A 24,434-nucleotide genomic window follows, 5' to 3' on the forward strand; every position below is an offset into this window, starting at 1 on the left:
TATACTTGTATATTTTGAAGACATATCTCTTATGTTAGTAATTTGTTTTTTTAGTTTTTGTAGGCCAAAACTAAATAATTATGTCAGTAAAAATAAGTACTTCGTAGCAAAGCATAGAGACGATGCTTCGCTGCTCTATGTCATTCAATGCTGCGCTGATAGTGCAAGTGGCAGTCAAACAAATAAAAACACATAAGAATGCAAAAAATAAAAATCTGAAGATAATAAACATAAAAATATTTAACCAAACTGCACAAATTTGCATGATATTGGTGAGACGGAACCTCCTGTGTGACTGCGACTGTACAAACGAAGTGTTGCTGCCAGCACATCGGCACGTAAACACACTGCATCTGCTTGGACCATGTGCCTCGGTTCTTCAACATACAGCCCGGCAGCAGCTTGTAAAATGTGACAAATGATGGGTGGGCTCCCCTGCTCTGAATCCTTTGCTCTTGGCTTGCTCGCCAGGGCCGATAGATTGCATCATTACAGAGGATGAAGTCATACTGCAACATAAGGGAGGAACAGGTGCTGAAAATTTAATTAGCACAGGAAGATAGATGCTGGTGGAACATGCAAATGTAGCTCCCTGACCCAAACTCAATTCTGACTGACGCGAACATTTACGTTCAGCTTGCGGCAGATCGCACCGCTTTGCTTTTCTTTAACGCTCAGCGTGGCAGCATCGTTTCCTCGACAAGACGAATATCTGTAAAAATGTCGGCGGCCGTCTTTGGGTACGAACCATCTGTTCCATAATGACTGGTGCGGAGTGTTTTTGTCATCGTCGAGCAGAGGATTAGTCAGTGGTGCATCTTGAGGAGCCTAGCAGAGAAACAGGGGAACTGAGGGAGGCAAAGAAAAGGGTTGAGGAGGTTGAAATCCAATCGATGTGTCTCCCCATATATCACCGGGTTGTTATTAATGATGCAGTCTTCCCTGCAGTGGGAGCTGTCAGGGTACTGAGCTGTCAGCCTATTCAGCCTCATCAGCACTACGGCATGATCTGTGGAGCACAAGATTGTTGGGCAGCACCACTGTAGTAGCCCCAGCCTCTTCTGTGCATGGTGACTGTACACTCCAGAGATCTGTACAGGTCCTGTCCATTGCAAAAAAAAAACACACAAAAAAAACACTATTTACATGCACATGATCTAACCAAAAAGAATCACATTAATATTTTCTCACCCTTTCACACTGTAGTTTTAGACATGTCTTGATCCAAATAATTCAACGGCAGTGATAATTTATAAAACATGTCAAATTCTGTGTCAAGTATTCCAAGTTCAGAGATTTTAATTTTTCGGGTTCCACCTTTGCCCATGCTCCATCCCACCGTCCATGTTGACAAGTGATTGGCTTGGTGGTTTTATTTAATCCCTCCTCAGACACACAGACATAGAAAACAACAAATGCATCATCTCCCCGGTGAAGATAAAAGTGTGATTCTCATAAAAAATTTTCTGGGCGCAAATCCAACTCTGTCTCTGCCAGGTAGCTTCTGCCCTTGATGCTGTGGTGTTTGAAAGTGTGCAAACGTCTCAGTCAAACTCCAGTTTTTGTGCCCAACTCTTTTTTTTTTTTTAAAGTGTGGAGATTGGCTGTACAGGTGAGTTTGTTCACAGATGCTCCAGGAGCACACGTCTAGATTTTTCTTCTGTTAAATTTGGTGTTTTCAATTAAAAACCTCCCGTGGGGAAAGTTTTGTTTTTCACAAGTTATGAAGACGTTTAGTTAGAGATGTTCAGAGAAATCGTTAACCAGAATTAATGGTTTGTCAGAAGCTAGAAAATGTAACGTTTTCTGATCAGTGAACCGACACGCTACGGCGCTCTGAATGAAGAAGGCATGAAGCTGTTTTCATTACTATACTTACCTTTTTAGATTGAGCTCAGCCGAAGCACAGAGGTGCAAGAAGACACTCAAGAAGGAAAAATGTCATTTCTCTTCCACATCAACAGTATTTGGTTCATTCAAGATGTGAGAGAATAACAGAGAGTAAAACATTCAGAAGATCCCAGGACGTTTGAACAGAGTTCAGTAAAGTGCTAAGTGCACTAAATTACATGACTGCACTAATTGCTAATATCAGAGTTTATTTTTGCCTGTTTTAAAATACTAGCAAGAATTCTGTTTTATGGTGTCAACACTGTCACACAGCAGTGTGAGGCTGCTTCTGCTCCTCATTTATTTAATGACTGGTTGAAATAAAAATAAAAAATCTTCTTTTATTATCACAACCATTATATCACTTATGTGTGAGGAAAACAATATTCACTTTAATTTTAATGAATTAATTAGTGCAGTCTCAATGTGACTGTGTGTATCTACATCATTCAAAACATATTTTTAGTTCTTAAAATTTAAAAATGTAAACCTAGAAATGAAATTAAAATCGGCTTCAGAAAAACAGAGGTCGGAAATGGGTCGCAAAATCCTGACCTGTGCATCCTGAGCCTTGTGTTTTTCTTTGTTTCTAGTTTGGGTTCTCCTTTCACAGCTGGACTTTATTCCTTATTTGAAATGTATTTTTTTAATCGTATGATGTCATTAACACTGAATTAGACAGACATTAGCTAACTGAGAGCTCTACAGCATTGCACTTCTGCTTCTTTTACTAAGTGGAGATCCACAATCTGGTCAGTCTCCTTCCAGCAGCGTTTAAGAAAGAAGTTTCAAAATTTAACAAAATACATTTCAATCCTATGACTACTTACAATTTAAAGCAAAGGTTCCCAGACGCCACATCGCCCATCACTGAGCTAAAGTATTTTCTATTAGATACTGTGTTATCAGAGGTGATCACAACATGGGGCAGCTATAATCTCATTCTCAATCTGGCTTGAGACCTCCAGTCTAGCCTCGCAGAACTGGGCTGGAGGTCTGGGTCTCGGGCTCCTGATGGACCGCTATTGATTCAGGAGAAAGGTGGCGATACAGTTGCAGTCGCTCAGCATTGATTTTCTGCAAGTGCAGTAGTGGAGAGCTGGCAGAATGAGAGAGCTGGAGCTGCCGTGTTATCTTCTCAGATATCAGGAAGTTCGTTTATTTATTTTTTTTATTTATTTGTCTTTGTGGCACTGACCTTTTCTGATGCAGAGGTACGTCTGTGGAGGAACTGGCTCAGCAGGGCCGACGATTTGAGCAGCGTCATCCCATGTCTGTCCTAAAAAAATAAAAATAAAAAAAAGGAAAAACAGCACAATTAAATAATTGAAAACAGTGATTTTAATTATGCATTTTGAGGCATGTGGTGATAAAAGGTCTACATTATGGTTGTGCTTTCTGAATGCAGAATTAAGCTCAAAGGAGAAGACGACAAAATGTATATGGCTAAGAGGTGGCACGATCGTATCTCTGCCTTCCAACCCGATGCGTTACCTGCAGTACGAACTTAATGGAAACGGAAGGAAAACATCTAAAAGTGTTTTACGCTTCTTTTAGAAATATATAATATATATATATAGATTTTTCCCCAAAGCAATCAGTCATCCACAAATTAACAAGAAAGTTGATTACATTGTGTCGCACAAGCAAAATGGAGCAAAAATCTTCCTCTGGTCATGAAATATTGAACGTTGTGTAATGCGTGATAGACGCAGACAGCACACTGTGCTCGTGTTTCAATTCAGCGTGTGGCCCGGAGATCCAATTCAACCAAGCCAATAACAAACCCAATCTGTCAAGAATCGGTGCGAATGACGAAGATGACCCAGATGCAGAACACGCTGGAGACGCGGCTGTGACTGAGTACTCCAATAAGCGAGACGAGGAGCTGAACAAACATGCAGCATAACGCAAACGGTGATCAGCAAACCCCAGGCTAGCCATGTAGGCCGAGAAACTGATGGCAAATGTAAAACTGGTGAGCAACCATTGGCATTAACCTCGTAGCACGAATAGGAAACCATTTTAACCACGTGATCATGTTAGAAAGTGAAGATAATACAGCCTGAATTTATGAATTTAAAACAGAAGCTGTGCAAAAACATTACTTCGAGTAAACAAGGGTTGAAAAAGCAAGTGACTACATATATTTTATGTTTTCTGTTATGATTTAAATCAATAAATTCATTTGTGTGGCTTTGCACGCATTCAGTTACTGTATGCAGATAATCTTTGGAATGTAAACACCGAGCATGAGCCGGTCACCGATCACAAGATAAACTAAGGATTTAAAAATCAAAATTGGACAGCATGGAAAGATTCCCATTCGCAAAACACGGTGACAATGGCAGCGTGTAAACTAAGGGAGCAACATGATCTTCAGTTGCTAAATTTAGCAAAACATCTTATGTTTTGCTAAATTTGAATTTAAAATTGAATTTGTAATGGTTTTTCTTGTCAAAGTCCAAACAGAAGTAAAGAAATTTTCAGAAATGTGTAGCAGAAATGTAAAAATCAATATGTTACATTATTTTAGCAATTACTTCTCTTGCTATTTAAATAAAAATCGTATTGTAGACTTCCCTTAACATTGCATTAATACTGTAAAACCAGGACATTTTATTTTGTTCATACTGTATGTGCAACTTTTTTTTTTTTCAGCGCTGATTTTAATCACCATCCACCTGTAACTGACCGTTTTATATATCTACACATGTTTTTATGAGCTGGTTTGTTTTTTTTTTTTGTTTGTTTTTTTTGATGGTGTGCTTCTTTTAGGCAGTGATTTTGACTCGAGAACACTGGGGGTCATAAATTACTGAAAAATAACAAAACTAGCCACAAGCCTGGAGCTGCAGAATGGATGAAAGATGGCGTAGCTTAAAAACAGCAGGAGGATAGAAGAACATGAAGGGGATAAAAGTCATTTTTCTTTTTCAAAGCAGAGGAAGTAAACTTTGCTGTACAGCTTGCAACCCTGCTAGGAGTTCAAAAAAAAAAAAAATGAAATCAACAAAAACATTGCAAACATCCGCCTTTGTAAGTGTGACAAAAGCGATATGCAACCTTAAACCCCAAAATCCTCGACGTGCTTTTGGAAACGGTGGAACGTTTTTTTTTGTTTGTTTGTTTTAAAGCAGATCCGTAGTTTACAAACGGAAAAATCTGCTAAGGCATGCAGAAACACAAACTCCTTTTAGTTTAATTAGAATGCACAGACTGCTGAGGGCTTATTGTATTTATTGTACATTTACTCGCAGGATTTTAAATATTTATTTTATCCCGTATAAATTTTAATTAGGACTTCAAACACTTTAGCTCTGTTCGGCCCAAGCAGGCCTTTTCCTTTGATCACACGTCACTCTCCCCTACTTCTTCTCCCAGATTTCTTCCCCGCGGGATGCTTGCTTCTAATTGGCACCGCGTCGCTCGTCTCGTCTGTCGTCAGTAGGTCTATCTGGCTGTCTGTCAGCGCAGATGAAAAGGACACGAGCCGAACGCCGGCTCCGGGCGATACGGGGATGACTTTTTTTTTTTTTTTTTTTTTGTGGGGGTAAATTTCAGGGTTGGACGGTTAACAATGTAACGTGTTCTCCAACATGAATCCTGCTGCAACCACAGAAACTCACCCCGATATTCCCAAATGTGTTTTTTTTGTTTGACATGTATTCTTTGCATCAAAAGAAACATGGAATATGTCTTATTGTCATGATGCCTAAGGGCTCTATGGAAACGGTTTTGTCTGTTGGCGAAGAGCAAGTCCTTGTGTGTTGTGTTTAAAGAGCCGCCGGGCCCCTCCCTTCCTTTATTCCTCCCCTGGCTCCCTCTGTCTCTGCACTGTGTGTTAATGTAGTGAAGTGGCGCGTCGGTCAATGAGCTTGTATTAACACCTGACTCCCAGACCTAGCCGGTGTTTGTTCCTCTGTGTGGGCTCCCCTGAGCCCTCCCCCAGGCAAAGGCAACATCTCCTAGGATCAATACCAGCTTTCTACAAGGCCAGGGAAGGAAATCAGGCCGAAGGGGTGGATGGGAGCAGAGCTTTAAAGTGCATCTGCACCATTTACTGATTGGACACTGATATGAGTTCTGAGTTTCTGACCTGCTAATCGCTGATCAAGACCAATCAAGCTAAAAAATAAAAAAATAATAATAATTAATTAAACCCCTGTCAACATCTCTGTTTTTAATTCTGGTTTAATTTTTTATTTGTTTTTGCCATTGATTAGCACTGTTATGCATAGATACTTACCTTAAATCTTAGATTTCCTAAAATCCACTGACATTTCCAAATGTCCATGACTGACAGATGCTGAAGGACTCAAAAGGATGAACTGGAGCAACTTTGCTGTGCTTCACTAAGCCTTCCTGTTATCTGCTCTCTCCCACAGTCTGAATGTACTGCAAACATGCATCAAGAAATTACATAACATAATCTCTTTTTGAATAGCTTCATGCATCTCTGAACGTTTTTCTTCATATTAAACTTCATGCTCACTGATAAAACTGCCAGCTTTTAGTCTTTTTTCACTCAAAAACCATTGTGAGAACTGGTAGCTCTTAGTGTGTTGCATTCGATGACCAGAAAAAGATCAGATTTTTGAGATTATAACTGTGCTTTATGTAAACACATCCACACAGCCAATCTCCAGACTTGAAAATAATAAGTTTTGTTAGAGCAGTCTGCACGCTCTCATAACAACACTAAGCGCCACCATCATCAGGAGACGATACCTTATGAAGATGGAGAGTTGGATTAGAGCCCAAAAAGGTTTTATGTAATGAACACATTTTCTTTTGCCAACAAAATAGTTTGTTTTTATGTATGTAGAGAGATTAAAGAAGCTATTAAGCCATTGTTGATCGAACTAGATTTCATTTTAAGCAGGATAATGGTCACAAAACTAGCTAACATTTAGTGTTGTTGTCAGTGCATCCCAATAATTAGGATGATTCTTTCATTTAGTGGAAAAATTACAAATGTTTAATTATTTATTTATTTATTTATTTGATTGGCTGTTTCCCAGAGGATGCACTGACCAGTTTTTGTCGGTTTTTAGATTGCAGAATTGCTGCTCTCCTTTTTAACGCCTCCACACTCGATTCTCCTGTACATTATCCCAACCTGCTTTTTCGATCTTCCACCTCTTCTCAGCCTTCCACTCAGGCTTTTTCTATTTGCAGTTAGAGCTAGAACTGTCTACCCCCGAACCAGCTTCATGTTCTGTAATGTCCGCCACGGCGCTCTGGTGTCAACTCCTCTCTCTTCTCTTTCCCTCTGCTCTCCAGGCTTTTGCCATGACCGAGGTGAATGGGCCGGGTCCCCAGCTGGCGGAGCCACAGATCGCCATGTTCTGTGGCCGACAGCTCATGCACATGAACTTAAAGACCGGGCAGTGGGAGCCGGACCCTCAGGGCCGCCAGGGCTGCTTCAAAGAGTCCAACGAAATCCTGTCATACTGTCAGGAGGTAAGGGGATCTGAACATGAAAGATTAAATAACAGCATTTTTTTATTACGTCACACAACTGGTTACATTTTTCCTCTTTTGGTTTGTCTAAAACCTCCCCCTTAAAATCTATATATTAACTATATATAGTAAAGAGATGGCGGTCTGCTGAAATATTACAGTATTTCACCAATGCGCCACCATCCTCCTCTCCTCTTCTTGTTACTTTTTACTATACCCGTGTGTTTTCAATGGCACTCGTGCTCCTGAAACAATCCTCCTGTAAGAATGTCAATTCAAACCAGGGCAGCAAAGGGTCCCAGACGCCACCTGGAGGCCAAAACAGACACGTTCTCTACAGATGGCATCCTTAGAGCTGAAAGGCCTCTAATGTGATTATCTGAGACATAATGCATCTGCAGTGCCTTTTACACGAAGCTTTGCTTTTATCCTTTTGCATTCAAGCAGATAGCATTAAAGCCTGCATCTAGACTGAGCTATTTACATACCTGCTGCTATTAAGCGACAATGTAAGCCTGTGTTCCAAACCGTTGAGCTACATTTAAGTGAAAATACATGTAAAATGGAATGTGCTGAAATATTTATTGTAATATACTCCTAGGGAGGTGTTTCTGATGCCGTTCAACACAAAGCGCTGTCGTATATTTATGCAATCTGCTGCATGACTGTTTCCCCTGTCAGTTTTGTCCTTCTCCTCTGATCCTGGAAATGATTTTTTATCCCTTACTTTAAAAATGTTTCCTTGCCCTCCCCCCCGGCACCCCTTGTTCTGTCCACCTACCAATCTGTTTCTGTGTCTTTGGCGTCTCTGCATGCACCCGTACCGTCCAGATGTACCCAGTGCTTCCAATCTCACACATAGAGGAGTCTAAAAGACCCGTAACCATCCAGGCCTGGTGCAAGAAAGGGTTGGACCACTGTCAGACGCGCCCCTTGATCGTCCTGCCCTACCGCTGTGTGGGTAAGAAGGAATCATGATTTGATTTTATTTTATTTCTTTATTTTTTATTTTTTTTGGTTATCAGTGGCCTGATGTAACCACTGCGCCCAGACGAGCAAGAAATTTGACAAAAAAGTAAATGCAATCCTGGAAAAGGATTGCATTTAATTGTTAATTTAATTGTTTTCCTAATGTGGGCAACTAAAAACATAACTACGTATGGACAACTGTTTGAGTTTCCAGACTTAATCCCCTATTCCTGGCAAATAAAGTTGTTTTGTTTTTTCCTTAGTTTCTTTTACTGATTTTTGTTTTCAGGTAGACCCATTTCACTGTCTTTCTGACCAAAAGACCAATTAGAGTTATTTATTTATTTAATTTAGATCAGGGTTTTGCCATGGAAACCCATGTTTGTATGACAAACAAAGCTGTGACAATAATATCACACACAAACAGTAGTTGTGAAGAATGTGTGTGTGTGTGTGTGTGTGTGTGTGTGTGTGTGTGTGTACTGCTGGATGAACTAGTCCAAACCGTAGAAGTTCCGGTGTTATAGATCGTGAAACAAAGCAGACGTAATTTGGTATGTTGGCCAAAAACAGCATGACATACCACGCTGCTCAGTTGGAAACCCTGTGCTTTTTAATAGTCTTTGGAGCAGTTTTATAAATTTAGTTAGAATTCAAGGTTGCATGTATCGTTCTGCTTCACATGCCTTCTCTCCTAAAAGCCACCAGGGGGCCAGATAAGCTAACAATGGTTAAACAACTGACGTCTCGGCAGCACTTTTATTTCCACTGTAAGGGCCGTTCAGTTAGTTCTTTTCTTTTTTGTAAGTCTAAAGCAGCATGTGAAATGATAAATTATGTAATTAATATATGCATTAATCAATGTGTTGTATTAATACAAAATTACCTGCATTTGTGGCCTTACTTTCATGACAGCTACATAACATTTTACATTCATTTTGGTCAGAACAGGCCTTTAATGAATCTTTTTTATATTGCCGCTTTAATTCTAGTTCACATTCTTTTTGCTGCAGAAGGCGAATATGTAAGCGAGTCCCTGCTGGTGCCCGACAGATGTCGTTTCCTCCACCAGGAGCAGATGAACATCTGTGAGAGTTATGTCTACTGGCACAACATTGCCAAGGAGGTGAGAACAAGTTATGTTTTAGTCAAGCTTGGGCTATTAGGGTTGAAGTGGAAAGTTTTAAAACTAGTGAGGTTGATTTCTCTCTCTCTCTTTTTTTTCTTCTTTTTTTAACATTTGTGTGGGTTTAAAATGTCTCTTCCAATCAACGCAGATCGAAAACCTTTACCACTCCAAGCTGTAAAGCTGTGAGCAGCACCGCAAAGCATAAAGTTAACACTCCCTCTTAGACACCTTCAGTATTTTTAAATTACTTTACATAGTTTGCTAAATATTTTACTGATAAAAAAAAAAATCTTAAGTGTGGTAAGTGTTTGTACTCAGCTTTGGCTTTGATTGAAGCTCTGAGTTCTTTGGGGTTTGTCGATACCAGCCTTGCACATCTAGAAACTGAAACTTTTGGCAATTTAGAAAAAAAGGAAAAAAAAAAAAGCTTAAGCACAATTAGCATGGATAGAGAGCATCAGTGAACATCAATTTTCAGGTCTTGCCACAGATTTTAAATTTAATTTAGTTCTTGACTTTGACTGGGCCTTTCTTCCACATGAGCATCCTTTGATCTAAACGATTCCATTGAAGCTGTGAGAGTCTGTTAAGGCTGGAAGGTGAACCTCCACCTGAATCTCAAGTGTTTTGCAGCCTCCTGCAGTTTTTGTTTCACAATTCAGCTGTATTTAGCTCAATATATCATTGCATTGGCTTTAAGCAACTTCACTCACAAAGAAGAGTATTTTAAAGCAAACTATTTTGGGCAAAATTCACATTTTGCGTATTATACTTCAATTTGGGTATCAGCTGCTTCAAAAAAACCCCAGCCTGAATGCTTTAAGAAACACCCAGCCATTTTGTGGCAATGAGGCGATCTTTTTTTTAGTGTCTGGAAAAAGAGCTGTTTCAAAAAACCTTCTCGTTGTTAAGTCACTCTGTATCGTTGCCTAGCAACCCCAGCCGAGCCCAGCCCCTCACACAGCAACCCGAATGTAGGTCCGGCACATTTGGTCAATCGGTCTACTGCCATATGCCCCGTACAATGGCTGCTGGAAAAGACATTTGTTTTATTGTTGGCTTAACATTCAGAAAGTCTGCTGTAGGTTTTAGTCGAGGGGTATTGGAGTAAAAGGGAATGCGTACAAATGCATGCCACACTTTTCAGATTTTACGTGTAATAAAAAGTGAAAATCATTTTCTTTTTCCCTTTACAATTACTTGCGTCATTGTGTGGGCTTGTCGTATAAAATCCCATTAAAATACACTGAGGTACTTCTATGTGACTAAAGTGTGAAAAAGTGCAGGGAGTTTAAACACTTCTGCAGGAAATAAAAGACACTATTTAATACCTCAGTACTGTTTTTTTTTTGTTGTTTTTTTTTTACCTTTTAACAGAGTATTGACTCAGCATCCTATAAATAACACCCTAAATTAGACTCCCTCCTCTGTCTTCCCTTGTGTCAGGAATGCACCGCTGAGAATCTCGAGCTCCACAGCTACGGGATGCTGCTGCCATGCGGAGACCACTTCCGAGGCGTCGAATATGTCTGCTGTCCGGGCCGGAGCAGCTCAAACGGAAAAGGAGAGACAGAGGAAAAGGATGTGCCTCAGACGCTCGCGTCCCAGACAGCCGGAAAACTCAACTCAGTGTAAGACGACTCCGCCGAACCCTTCGAAGGCCGCTATTTCAGAAACTAGCCCCCATCTTAAAAACTAACTATTTTCCACAGCGCCAAGGCGATGGTCCCCACTCCGAGCCCCTCTCCGGAAACGGACCTGGACGAGGTCGACATGGAGGACGAGGACGACGAAGTGATAGATGAGGAGGAAGAGGAGGAAGAAGAGGAAGACGACATCAATGAGGACGAGGCAGAAGAAGAGGAGGAAGAAGAAGAAGACGAAGAAGAAGAGACAGCGGCTGTGAAGGACCGGGAGGAGTACGAATACCCTTTTGAGTTGGGTCCTTACCAGACGTCCGACTACTTGGACTCGTTTTACAACGACAAAAGCCACAAACCCACCACCTCTGCCCCTCTGGTCAGGGGAGACAGCTGTAAGTGACTCGTTTTTTCCGAAACAAACGCAGCCGCATAAGCAGCAGTTGTGGAAAATGGCCCTCGGCGCCACTCCTACTGAACACGTCATCCCTCGCAGTCACAGATCCGAAACATATCACCGCATACTACAGTGCATGTATGCATTGCTGCATGCTACATGTACAACTGGAGCTCCATTTCCTTCCAGTTCAACTTCCCATCAGTATTTTCTAACCCCCTTCACCTCAACAAATGTTCATGTGAAAGTGTTTCACTTTAATCTGGTGCATAACATACATTCACAACCACAGCAAGGCCACAGCAGAGTTCATGCTTGTGTGTGTGTGCACAGTAAATACAGAAGCTAACCACGGCACATGAAAGTTCCGATCAGAACGATTTCAGGATGGTAGATCGATATTAAATGATACTGGCTGCTCGGGGCTGCACAGAAAGTGGCGAGTGAAATACCCGCAGGCGGACTGTTGTGTTGCTTTGTGTTATTTTAAGGGGATAAACAGTTATCCTTTTGCTAAGATTCAAATTTAATCCAAGAGTGAAAGCAAAAGCTCTCAGTCTGTGTTACCACTCGGCTTAGGCCTCGTTATAGAAAAAGAAAGAGTTAAAGCTTCTCCATTGCACATCAGAAGCGAGCTAGAAGAAACCATATCTCATCGCTTTCCTCATTAGTAAACTGCATTTTTAGTCCCGACACCAAAGAATGATGGTGCTCAGATGATGGACTGTCTAATGAATGTGCTTAGACTATCCATTTATTCATGGGGCGATTGTTGCCGTGCTTATGCCGCCATTAACAATCAGCTTCCTGTTGTTCCCATTCAGTCACCACAACTCGCCCCACGGATGGGGTTGATGTTTACTTTGAGAAGCCTGTGGACGACACGGAGCACGCCAACTTCCTACGTGCCAAGACCGACCTGGAGGAGCGCAGGATGAAGCGCATTAATGAGGTGAATTTCACAGGGCGGGGAGTGGGGAAGCCGCACGTCGGGCTCGTTTTGACAGACGTTTGCTCTTGTTTTTCCATTAAATTAACAAACGAGAGTCTGTTGGCGTTTGCCGAGCCGCTGAGGCTTTTCGGTCCCCTCTGCACATTTTTTTTTTGTCAAGTTGGGAATTAATCAGAGAAGTAGCCAAGAGGCCAAGAGAGCCCAGAACTCACGTGGCAGTGCTGTTGACCGCACAACTCTTAGCAGTGTGTTCTACAAATCTGGCCTTTCTGTGTGGCAAGAAGCAAACCAGAGTTCATAGTTTGCCACACGTTGCATGCGGGACACAGGAAACACATGAAAGGGCCCCTGACCAAACTTGAACTCTTTGGCCTACATACACCCAAACACACTATTTAGAGGCTGTACTTGTGGTGAAAAATAAATCCTTCACATGACCCTGAAGACAACCTTCTCACAGTCAAACATGGTGTGGGAATTGTTTCCTCTAGCAGCAATAGACGTTCGTAGTTGTTGAGAAAATGAGACACAGGAACAGTCCTGGAATAAATCTGTTTAGGTTCATTTTCTAGCGGGGCAGTTACCCTAAGCATACAGCAAACAATCAAATCACATTCATGTGTTAGAACGGTCCAGTCCATTGCAAGACGTTAATTAAAAGCTGCCATGCATTCCTCACAGTTTGGATCGGTAATAAATTTGAGAAACGTATGACTTTCTTACCACTTTGCAATTCTACACTACTTTGTGTTTATCATTTAACCCATTAAATGTCAAGCTGAAAACATCTCCATGTTACCCAATGGGTCATTAGTTTAACCATCACCAAACTCCAAAACACCTTTAGACTGTGTTTGTAAAGAAACAAAATAAGTCCAATGGTATGCGCGCTTTTCAAAAATGCTGTGTGTTCCCCAGCCACTTTGGGGAAAGTGCAGGTACCAAATAAGCGATGGAAAAATATAGATTTTATTTTATGACACATACTTTCCGTAATTTTAATTAATGGATTTTGGAACTGCGGTTGTTGCACACCTTTTACCGCTTTCTTGAATAAAAGTCTAAATATTTTACATATGTTTTACCGAGTTAACATTTGGTGGATGTGCAATTTACCACTCCAAGGGTTTCCCCCAGAAAACCTGCTAAGCCCAGTGGTTGGGGCGCTCGGCGGTCATTCGTCCAGCGGCCCGTCGTGTTTTTGGAGTTAAAAAATGTTTAAAGTTGACAGAAAATTTGAAAATATCACTTGATAATTATGTGTTATTGGAAGATTGAAGATTAATATCTGAACACCAACTATAAAGTCTTAAAAAAATGCAAAGATTTAAAAAAAAACTGAAAGTAATAAGCAGTGCTAAGCCTGGTGCGGCCACAAGTAAAGCCTGGTGGCTTTACGCTGGGGGAAATCCTGCACTCTGTTTAGCTGGCACATCCAGACTGAGTTTGCCCATTTTACAGAGATAATGTGAATTTGTGTTGTTCCATGGATCAGATAATGAAGGAGTGGGCAGAGGCAGACAACCAGTCCAAAAACCTGCCAAAGTTAGAGCGGCAGGGCCTGAACGAGGTAGACATTTTTATACTTCCGTCTGAGTTTAAGTCTGAACATTTCCCCGAGCCGTTCGTCGGGTTATCAGCTTACTCTTGTTCTCTCTTCCAGCACTTCCAGTCTGTGCTGCAGACGTTGGAGGAACAGGTCGCCGGGGAGAGGCAGAGGCTGGTGGAGACTCACCTCGCCAGAGTCGAGGTCATTCTCAACAACAACCGCCGCCTGGCGTTGGAGAACTACCTGACAGCTGTGCAAGCTGATCCCCCTCAGGTAAATCCATCGCAGAGCGCATACCACGGCAGAAAATGGAGATTTATGCAGCGCAAACCCGAGTAATAATCCTAAGTGGGTTTAAGATTTCACATTTCTGGCAGAGAGTGGACGAGCTTCTTGATGTCGCAGTGCCGGGTCTTCCTGATTGCTTCCTTCCTTTCTCTCTCTCTCTCTCTTAACTTCCAGCCTGAGCGCGTGCTGCAGGCTCTGAAACGCTACATGGCTGCAGAGCAGAAGGACCGCAGACACACTCTGAGGCACTACCAGCACATCGTGGCAGTCGACCCGCAGAAAGCTGAGCAGATGAAATTCCAGGTGGGAGGCTTTAGGAGGCAAGGTGTCTTTTCTGCTGACGGTGAAACTCGGAGAACAGTTTGTGCCGAAGAGCTTGCGTGCTTCAGAGAAGTTCAAAAAATTTCACATCTGTCGGCCTCAACTCCATTAAAGTGAGATCTTTGCGGGCTTTAAAAGCAGCTAAATGGAGAAAACTGGTTCTAGTTTTTGATCAGGTTTTTTTTTTCCCAGTTTTCTTAGCTAACATCATATATATATATATTTTTCTTTATTCTGCAGGTTTACACACATCTCCATGTTATTGAGGAGAGGATGAACCAGAGTCTTGCTCTGCTTTACAAGGATCCAACATTAGCTGAGGAGCTGCACGGTGACATCCGTAAGACAAACGGCTTTTTTCTGAACCGTTCGGTTTTACAGTCAGCCTTGTGAGGAAGATGTTTAAATTACATACGCTTACAATGTGAATAAGTGTTACAATATTTGTATCTTTTAATAATTTATCAAGTGTTTTTTTCAATGTAGAAGTGAAAGAAATGCTGATAATTATTAGACAGTAATGCGGGTGCTCAAATTGAGATTTCTTGTGAACTCTTGTCTTATTTCTATAAAGGTCACAACTATATATATATGTATATACAAACTGAAATGTGTAAATACGCTTCCACCAATATTTGGTTTGTCTCCTGGCTAGCAAGTTGAGCTGCAACGCACTGTTAGCTGCCAACAACTTTCTGACATACACCTGATACGTCTATACTTCACTTTATTTAAATTTGTTGCTTTCCAGATGTGAAGCACATTAAACTTATTTTTTCTTTAATCTTGCTGTGCTTTATCCAAAACCAGACTCAGTGTGTTTCTGGGATCATTGTCCTGCTGGAACAAAGATTTGTGGCCAAGTTTCAATAATCTAGTTGTTGTTTTTAGGTAAAGTTGGAATAATTTGGAAGTTGTCTTGCTAATTTTATATATAAAATTATGTTTTATATATATATATATAAAAATTTCATTCACTTTCAGCAAAATAACTGCTGATCATTGTGCTATTAATGATGAGCAGTTGCAGGGATTTTAGGTTTGAAGGCCTAGTCTTGAGTCCTCTGAGCATTTTTCTGACATTGTTTCTTTATTACTTCAATCAGTGTTCTGTCTCACCGTAAACATTTTCTGAAGAAGGTAAGCAGCCTAACCCATGTAGGCAGCTGCAAATTTTAAGCCGACAAGAGCAGGAGCCTCTCTCTCGGTCAGCACCGGCTGAGTTAAAACTTGTGTCACAGAGAACAACGTAGCCGCCCCTTTTCTATCAAAAACCAACCCAATAACCCCCCCCTCCACCCCCCAAACAAATCTTCTTCATTGCGAGCTCTGACACAGGCCGTGCTCAGTTGTCAGCACTCGAACAAAAGCAGCCCTTCCACCTTCTCTAAGCAAACTGCTAAGTTTGCATCAGATCTGTGGTAAACTGACAGCTCAACCACACAGCCGGCCTACTGGATTTTCTGTACTGATAGTTCACAACACATTTACACCCAGACAGACCACCAAGAGCTTCTTTTATTTGAACAAATGTCAACGCTAATACGCTGAACATGAAAAGAAAAAAAAAAATCCTTGGCTCACTCAGACAGGTTGTACCTCTTGTTCTACAATAATAGATGTTCAGTTCGAACTGAATCTGTATTTCACTTTCACTGAATTTTGTTAATAATCCATCCATGCATTGCTAAAGTGTCATTGTGAACGTTGCCTTAGGACAGATTCTTTGTTTCAGTGGTTTTTCTGATTTCTGTTTGGTGGCGGAAAGTCTCAACCTGGATGGATGGATGGATGGATGGATGGATGGATGGATGGATGGACGGACGGATGAATGGACAAAAATCCATATACACATTTGTTTTTACAGAGAAGCATTTCTCTGATTATTTCAGTTTATATATAATAAAATAAATAAACGGAGGCCTTACTCCTCGACGCAGTCGTCACAGGTTCGAGTCCCGGCATGTTGACCTGTCTTTCCCGTCTCGCAACCCACATTCCTGTCTGACCAACGTCAAGTAAAAGCCACTAAAGCCAGAAAAAACTTTAAAAATAAAAAAATAAGTGGTATAAAAATGCATCGTATATCCTTTATATGTAATATTATTTGTTTTGTTTTTTTATTATGTCTGGCCTTCTCTAAATACCTTAAAGGCACTGAGGGTTTCCTTCTGGTGAACAGTGGCGCTGTTGTTCCAGCAGCATCGTGGTTTATGTCACACTGGGCCTGTTTTTCTTCCTGGGTTGCAATGAAACATTCCGATCCCACTTCCTGTCAGCTTCAGGTCAGACGGTTAAAAGCTCAATGCTCATTTTCCCAACCTTGCCGATCCCAAACGGACATATGGCTAGCTTTAAGGTGAATAAACGAGCTAGCACGAAGCTATCTAGAGTGTGGACTGTGCTTCTGCCAGGAAACAAATCGATAAAAAAAAAGAACTTTAACAAAGCGCCCTTGATGAATTGTGAAATAGCCCACAAGACGTTTGCGGGGAGCTCGTTGATGGTGGTAAAACGCGACACCAGTGTGAATGTGTTCATATATTTGCGTCTGCGTTTAGAATAAATGAGCTGAAACTCGTGTGTTCAGTTCATGTTTTAAAAAGTCATTTCAACGGTTTGTTCAAATGCATTATTAAAGGCTCAAGCCTTTCAACAGAACAGAAAATTAGCATTGATAATGTGTGCTTTTTGTGCAATCCCTGCAGAGGAGCTTGTCAAGGCGGAGCGAGGGGACATCAGTGAACTCATGACCACTTCCTTCTCTGAGACTCGGACCACCGAAGAGCTCGTACCGGCAGAGAGCGAGGAAGAGAAGGATGATGAAGAGGAGGAGGAGAGGGCCTTCCAGAACCGCCCCTATCCTCCTCGCATTGGTACTCGCTCGCTCATTACTCATGCAAGCGCCCACGTATCTAACGTCCTTTAGCTCTTCCCTCATTTTGTGAGGACGTGTAAAATGATGGTCTGCTTTCTCGCTCATTACTCTTGTTAATGATGCTTCTTTTCCCTCTTCCTGCCTTTTTCTCCTAGATTTACAGTCTAATAAGAAAGGTGAGCTACAGTTCGGCATCATTTAACCGCAGAACTGTGCACTTTACATTAATTACAGCAATTTGTTTATCTTAACATTTCTCATAGCTTATTATGCTTCTGTTTTGTTTTTGTTTTTTTTTTATCTGTTCCTCGTGTGTACAGAGGATGAGTACGATTACACCACATCTGAGAGAGGTCCTACTTATGAATATGAAGAAAAGGTAAGCTGATGGTCACTTTATTCTGTCTGTCTACAAATGCTGAGTATTTTATGTTCACTTATATTTCATTAGACAGAAACGGTTGATGTGAGAAGATGTCCACTTGAAACATCTCCTTGAAAATGTTTTTGCACTGAGACGTTAGCGTCACTACTTAAATGCATAAGGTTAAAAATATTAGTCACACAAGGACACATTTCAAACTTTTTTGTGATCACTGACCTTCTGCACTTGGGCTGTGGTTATTCTCACTGCTTCTTCACTTTTTCCTTCAACTAAGCTTTCCGTTATCATGCTCAGAGACGGGCTGCACCTTAGTGGAGCTGTTCACACTGTCACCTTATAGAAACAAAGTTGTGAGTTCAAATCTAAGCCTGAGGTCCGTCTGTACGGCTGCTAGTGCTCAGCCTTTTTTTTTTTTGGTCTTATGCACTGCTGCACAATATATCAATTACGATCAAAACATCACCATATGCAATATCACAATTGCAAAGACCGGCTTGGACACAATATTGAAAATGTTATATTCGGCAAGTTTGATGGAATCTAACTGGCAGAAGTATATTTTTAGTAGCCAAAATTCTAATGCTCAAGGTGAGTAATTGGGACTTTGTATTGCTGTAAAGAAAGAAAAAAAATGAATTAATTCTAACTGTTCATTGTGGAGGGTGGGGAAGGGGTGATGATTAAATATTCAAATTTTCTTAGAAACTGAATCAGCTAAGTCACATTGACTAATGAACCTTTTGATGGTACTTTGATTTACTGAGATGCACCTACGTAGTTTTTTATTGTTATATATTCTGTGTTAATGCAGATTAACACCTCTGCTGAGCTGAAACAGGTACTCAAGCCCAATGAGATCGCAAGAGACGAACTGGTAAGAGCTTGTGTTGCAAATGTTTTCTAAGCCTTTGAAAGAATTTTGATATGTGGAAAATTGTATTTTATTGTGATAAATTACAATAACAATGACATATTCTGCACTGAAACCTCTTTGCTGTTTAATATTGCTTCCTCCCAAAGCAACCTGATGCCCTGGACACGTTTAACCGTGGCGCCATGGTTGGGTTGCTGGTGGTGGCCGTAGCCATCGCCATGGTGATGGTCATCAGCCTGCTTCTGGTGCGCAGAAAGCCATACGGCACTATTAGCCATGGCATTGTGGAGGTAGGACCCAAACCAGACCTTTAATTTAGGAATAAATGTAAAATAAAATAAAAAAAACTGTTGTCATGGGTTTTAATGTTATAATTTGGCAGATAAAAAGTCACCATCTTGCCTGCAGTACATTGTGCTCCTTTGTCTGGATAAAAAGACTAAAAGGCCAATCTAACTCAGCTCAGTTAATCTGCAGCTAACGTCCAAATAGCTCCTTTTTGTTGTCCTTTCGCCATAATAGGTTTGCATTAAATACTCTACCAAGTCGTGCGTGAAGACATGTTTCACATGGAAAATTATCAGTAACGAACCACAGAGTCTCACATCGTCAGCATTGATAACCACAAACACTTATGTGAAGAGCAGCTTGATGTGGAAGTGACAAGCTGCAAAATGTCTGAGATAAAAGTAGCTTAATCGCATTTCGAACCGATTCCACGCCAACTAGATCATCCAAAGAAACATCCTTCTGTTTCACCAAACTAAGATTGTTCAGACTTGTCCCTGTTAGGGGTAAATAGACCGGTGATAACATCAACTCGGTAAAACCCTGCGTTATTATTTGGGGGTTTCTTTTGTTGTTTTTCTGTCTCGCTTACAAACAAAATTACTAGTGCCATACTTACTCAATAGCTTTTATGTTTTACTTTTTGAAGTTGAGTGTCTTGACATTTTTAAAGAGCGATCTAGGATTTCATGTTGTCTTTACCGTTCAACATGCTACTTGAATAAAGCAGATTGCTGTTGATTTTCATTAGTCAGGAACTGTCAACAAGTCAGAAAAACAAAACAACTGGAAGCAACCAGTAACATAATACCCAGTACCTAATTGTGACCCTTTAAAATGTAACCAATAATATAATAATTTTCCAGTAATGATTTTGCGTGAGAACAACATTTTGCAATTAACTGTGTTACAAATGTGGGTCACATAATCGCCGCCCTCTTCCTGAAATCTGGCGCAATCTGTTGAGCGAGCAGCTTAGTAAGAACACGTCACAGAAGTTAATTAATTATGTTTAATCATATATGATGACATTGTGAATTTAAATGTCTAAGCTAGTTAACAGTATGATCAAATTGATTTTAGTACAAGTACTATTACAAATAGGTCCTGAAACCATTATTCAGGAGAGAGTGCTGCAACGCACATATATATGAATAAACTACCAGGATGACTTGGCAAGGTATACTGGTTATTAATTACAAACTGCACAAAAGCTTTTTAAAAAAAAAAAGTCTTTGGTGGGAATGTAACGCAGGTGTTTGCGTGTGCCTGGTCTTGTAAAGAAATGAATGTATGACTAAATGTTTTTATCAAAAAAAATCTAAAAAAAACAGGATATTTTTGACAAGTTATTATCGGCTTTGGTTTCATTGGAGTTAAAATGACTGACATTTTAGGCAGATATTATCTTATTTGTTGTACACTACTGTGTGCTATAGGGAGGTAAAAAAGATAATAAAACCTTCAAATCTGACTGTTACAGACCTGCTGCATGGACTGACTGTGTGCTAAAGAGTAAATCTGTTGTGATCTAAAGACGTTTCGATTTAAAGGTTTCTGCATAGATTTGCCAAGTGTCTCCACGGTTTGTGTAGAGAAATCTATCAATTCCCTCCATCCTTTTTTTCACTGGTATTTTCCCTTCTATGACTTGAACACCTTTGTTTTTATCCTAGTCAATGGCATGAGCTCTATTTGCATATGTTCCTTCGATGTTATAACTCAAGCCCTTGTTGTTTTTGGCAGCAGGTCGATCCCATGTTGACACCGGAGGAAAGGCAGCTCAACAAAATGCAAAACCACGGCTACGAGAACCCCACCTACAAGTTCTTTGAGCAGATGAACTGAAGCACTGGATGCTACCAGCAAGTCATGCCTGACCACATTTTGTCCCTCCAAACCCCCCTCCCCTCCGACCTGTCTCCCCACTCGTCTTGAAAGTGGTGTCCCAGATGCACTTCCTGTGATGGATCTATGACGTGTTGCATATTTAAATTAACTGATGATAAAGTGCTAGGTTCCTTTCCCATAGCCAGTTAATCGCATCGTAATGCGATTAATGAGATGTAACACAATCCTATATTACTTATTGTAGTCAAATATTCCTTTTTGGGTAAGCAGAGCTACACCATTTCATAAACGCAGAAACCATCCATCTCATCCTTGTGGCATGACTTGACCTACTGCTCCTCCCTTGAAACTGAATTTTGAATGGTGCATAATGCTTTATTATTAGTATTTATTTTTCATGAGTAGTTTCTTTCTTGAGGCTGAACCACGGTTAGATTTATCTGTGTAGATGAGCGTGAATGGCAGCCTAGCTGATAGTCTAGCTGAAAACTTACCTCCACGAGTTACTATGACAACGGTAGGGAAAGATGTGGAGTTTACGAATGTATGTGACAAACGGGCTTTGATTTAAAAACACAAATTAACGCAGAAACACTGTATGTGCCGGTTGTTCAAAAGAATGCACACGAGACATAATTTAGCCAGTTTATTTGTTTTACTATTCGGCTTTCAAAAAGATCCGTGCTAACAGAATATTCTGAAGTCTATTGGTTTACTGGAAGCATGACAACTTTTTGGTGTATGATGCTGCAGTATTTATTTGTGTTGTTCCTGTCATTGCTTTCGAAGAGTCCAAAACGTTCCAGACGGACACTGTAAATAACGTAAGTACCTGCTACTAGATGTAGGCATTTCTATGATTAATTTGCATCGGTGTAATGGAAATAATATGTTTAAAAAAAATAAAATAAAGAAATAATAATAAACACATTGTGCTGTTATGAGAAGGAGAAACATTTTCCTAACATGGCTGATTGAAAACGGACTGTTGTAAAAACCAGCACAAGACAACGACACAGCAACTACTTTCTGAATGTATTTGAGGTAGACGTTGAGATTCCTCCCTCTTTTACTTTTAATGCGTCACTCCCCTTGTAGTGAACATCGGTAGGTAGCGCACTTTGACACATTTAAGGATGCTTTCCCTGGTGCCCTTGTCATCACTTTGTGTAGCAGCCTGTTTATTTTCACATTTGAGCAAAGGGATTATTCTAAATAAATCCTGCACAGAGCAGTAAAGTGTAAAAAAAAAAAAAAAAAAGAAAGAAAAAGGGCACAACTATGGTATTGGGTCACCATATGAAGTATCATCTAGAGTCTAGACAAAGACACTCTGCCATGGTAGTCATATTCTTGTTTTTTTTCCAATATATATCTATCTATATATATATATATATATACATCAATTTGACCTCTTTAAACTCATCACACTGGATTATAGTAGTCTGTAGAAGCTTCATATAGGTCTCCTCGTAGAAAGGCTTTCAACTGAATGACTCATTCTAGTTTTCATATTTATGATCAACCTGCTACCCTAAATAGGCGAGTCAAGAAAAGGGATTGCCCCTTGAAATTCTGACGAACTGTTTACGGCTTAGTGTGTCATTTTGTTTTCCTCTACCCTCTAAAATTTATTACTGGTCACCTCGATTAGAAAAGGTCACACTGTGGAGTTTATCAGGCTTTAATTATATGTTTTAGCACAAGCAATGCCATGTTTGTTTATGTCTGCTGGCAGTTTTACAAAAAGCTCCTGAAGAAACTGAGTGAGGGGAGGGGCTTTTTCTTTTTATTTGTGTGTGCGCGCGGGTGTGTGCGTGTGTGTGTGTGTGTGTGTTTTCAGAAAGAAAAGAGAAAAAATGAAATTGAGGTTTGCCATAATTTTGTTTGTCTCGTTAGGTGGGTTAAAAAGCGGGTTGTGGTCATGTTATGACAGGATAAGAGAAGTCGCAGCCCCGTGTATAAAGTGTACAGCTCCGTTAGTGAATGAAAACATTGTATGTTCACAGTTTAAGTCAGTCGATCTTGTAATGATACTACTGAAACCATAGATGAGAATAAGCTTGCCTGTGTTTCCCAAACCACCGAAGGTTTCCTACCAGCATTTAGCAAAACTCAACATGGTGTATACTCTAGTTACTCAAGTCACATTTGTACTTAAACATCCTGATTCAAATTCTAGACTTCTTCTTCTTCTTCGTTGGTCCGTCCCCTTACTCCCTAATAAAAGTATAAACTATGTTATCGAGGTTTTGATTGCTGCATTATTGCCTTTTACAATGCTGTGTTTTGGATGTAACTATTCTGTATTTTTTATTTATTATGTAACAATCAGTTGGATTGAGGGTCACGCAATTCACATGTAATTAAAAGCATGTATGCAAAAAAAAAAATAAAAAATAGATGATGCTGAGGAAATGTGAATCGTAATTGACATGCAGTGGCATTAAGCACAACTAAATTGTTGTTACACCTGGTGAACCGATGTAAATTTACTCACTGGGATGTTGTTACTACTACTGAAAGAGCTGTTCTTCATTTTCATTGAGACCTTTAACCAAAGACATGCTCCGTGACTTCTTGAGACAGATTTCTTTATTTGGCAAAGTGTTCCTGTGTAACTGTACTGTAAACAATCTGGCAAATTTAAACTGGTTGAGTTCATTAAAAGTGTAATAAAGGTGAATGACCCCTTAAGAATCATCTGTGTGTGGTTTTTTTGTTTCTGTTTTTTTTGTTTGTTTGTTTTTTTAGCACAGGCGCATCTCTGTGAAATAAATCACTTTAAAATGAAATTATTGTATTAATTCAGTTCGAAAAAGTGAATAATATTAATTAACTTAAAGTGATATATTTCAAGGGTTTATTTTTTTTATCAATTTTGGCTCACATTACATGAATCTTATACGTTTTTCAGCCTCACTTTTTCCTTCCACTGAACCTTCTGTAATTATACTTGGATACCACACTGTGCCTAGGCAATCATTTGTGGCCTAACCTCTCTGTAGAAAGTGTCAGTGACTTCCACCTTGACAAATGTCTGAAAAACTAAAAACAAAAAAAAAAACTAAAAAACACTAATTTTGTGAACAACAGGACGAGGGAGGCGGAACGAACCTCAGATCATTATTAGCTTTGTGCGATTATTCTTCAGTCCACATCTATAAGTTAATTAAACATGTAACTGTGTTATAATAAGAAAAAACCCGAGAAGCCCACATTAATTTGGGTCAAATAGTTTCGTCATCCTTCCACCAGCTTCTCAAAGAAAGTTTGTTGTAATTTCTGATGTAACTGGTGTGTATGCTGCTTGATCACATTCACCTTTTGTATTCTACCCACCTTTTTTTCCGGGGTGTTGGCCACTCCAAAACATCGACTTGGTTGTTCTTCGGCAAGATGTTTGGACATTTATATGGTGCTTAAATTTGCATATTTATTTGAGCAGATGTGGCACCTCCAGGCATATAAAAATTACACCCAGTGATGAAACGGTGTCCAATTCATCCATAGGTGTTCCTCCGTTTAACTCAAATATCATGAATTAAGTGTTAAAG

General features: G+C 40.2%; 1 protein-coding gene and 1 long non-coding RNA gene across 3 annotated transcripts; one reads left to right on the top strand and one right to left on the bottom strand.

The window, feature by feature from the left end:
- Positions 1-578: 578 nt before the first annotated feature.
- On the bottom strand, positions 579-3,958 carry LOC103143102 (uncharacterized). The gene is made up of 3 exons (XR_476751.2): positions 3,523-3,958; positions 3,089-3,164; positions 579-1,009 (listed from the first exon to the last, which is right to left on the bottom strand). It is a non-coding gene; the product is annotated as an uncharacterized LOC103143102 (long non-coding RNA).
- Positions 3,959-7,152: 3,194 nt separating this feature from the next.
- On the top strand, positions 7,153-23,574 carry LOC103143103 (amyloid-like protein 2). Of its 2 annotated transcripts, none has more exons than XM_007559511.2 (16): positions 7,153-7,356; positions 8,188-8,317; positions 9,339-9,451; positions 10,901-11,085; positions 11,167-11,489; positions 12,316-12,443; positions 13,939-14,013; positions 14,107-14,265; positions 14,455-14,583; positions 14,842-14,941; positions 17,310-17,477; positions 17,635-17,655; positions 17,800-17,858; positions 18,676-18,738; positions 18,885-19,028; positions 20,773-23,574. In XM_007559511.2, exons 1-16 carry the CDS (start codon positions 7,186-7,188, stop codon positions 20,872-20,874), a joined length of 2,070 nt encoding a protein of 689 aa, XP_007559573.1. In that variant the 5' UTR covers positions 7,153-7,185; the 3' UTR covers positions 20,875-23,574. The 2 variants fall into 2 exon arrangements, with proteins under 2 accessions (XP_007559573.1, XP_007559574.1); XM_007559512.2 differs by having other exon boundaries at positions 20,776-23,574.
- Positions 23,575-24,434: the final 860 nt, after the last annotated feature.

This window comes from Poecilia formosa, unplaced genomic scaffold, assembly GCF_000485575.1.
Source record: "Poecilia formosa unplaced genomic scaffold, Poecilia_formosa-5.1.2 Scaffold105, whole genome shotgun sequence".
Taxonomy (NCBI): Eukaryota; Metazoa; Chordata; class Actinopteri; order Cyprinodontiformes; family Poeciliidae; genus Poecilia; species Poecilia formosa.

What these genes read in the sequence shown, in the direction of transcription:
- LOC103143103 (XM_007559511.2), top strand. Translation starts at nt 7,186, where the DNA reads ATGACCGAGGTGAATGGGCCGGGTCCCCAGCTGGCGGAGCCACAGATC. An exon ending in TCCTGTCATACTGTCAGGAG is followed by an intron (nt 7,357 to 8,187) that starts GTAAGGGGATCT and finishes CGTACCGTCCAG; the next exon opens with ATGTACCCAGTGCTTCCAAT. An exon ending in GCCGGAAAACTCAACTCAGT is followed by an intron (nt 11,086 to 11,166) that starts GTAAGACGACTC and finishes TATTTTCCACAG; the next exon opens with CGCCAAGGCGATGGTCCCCA.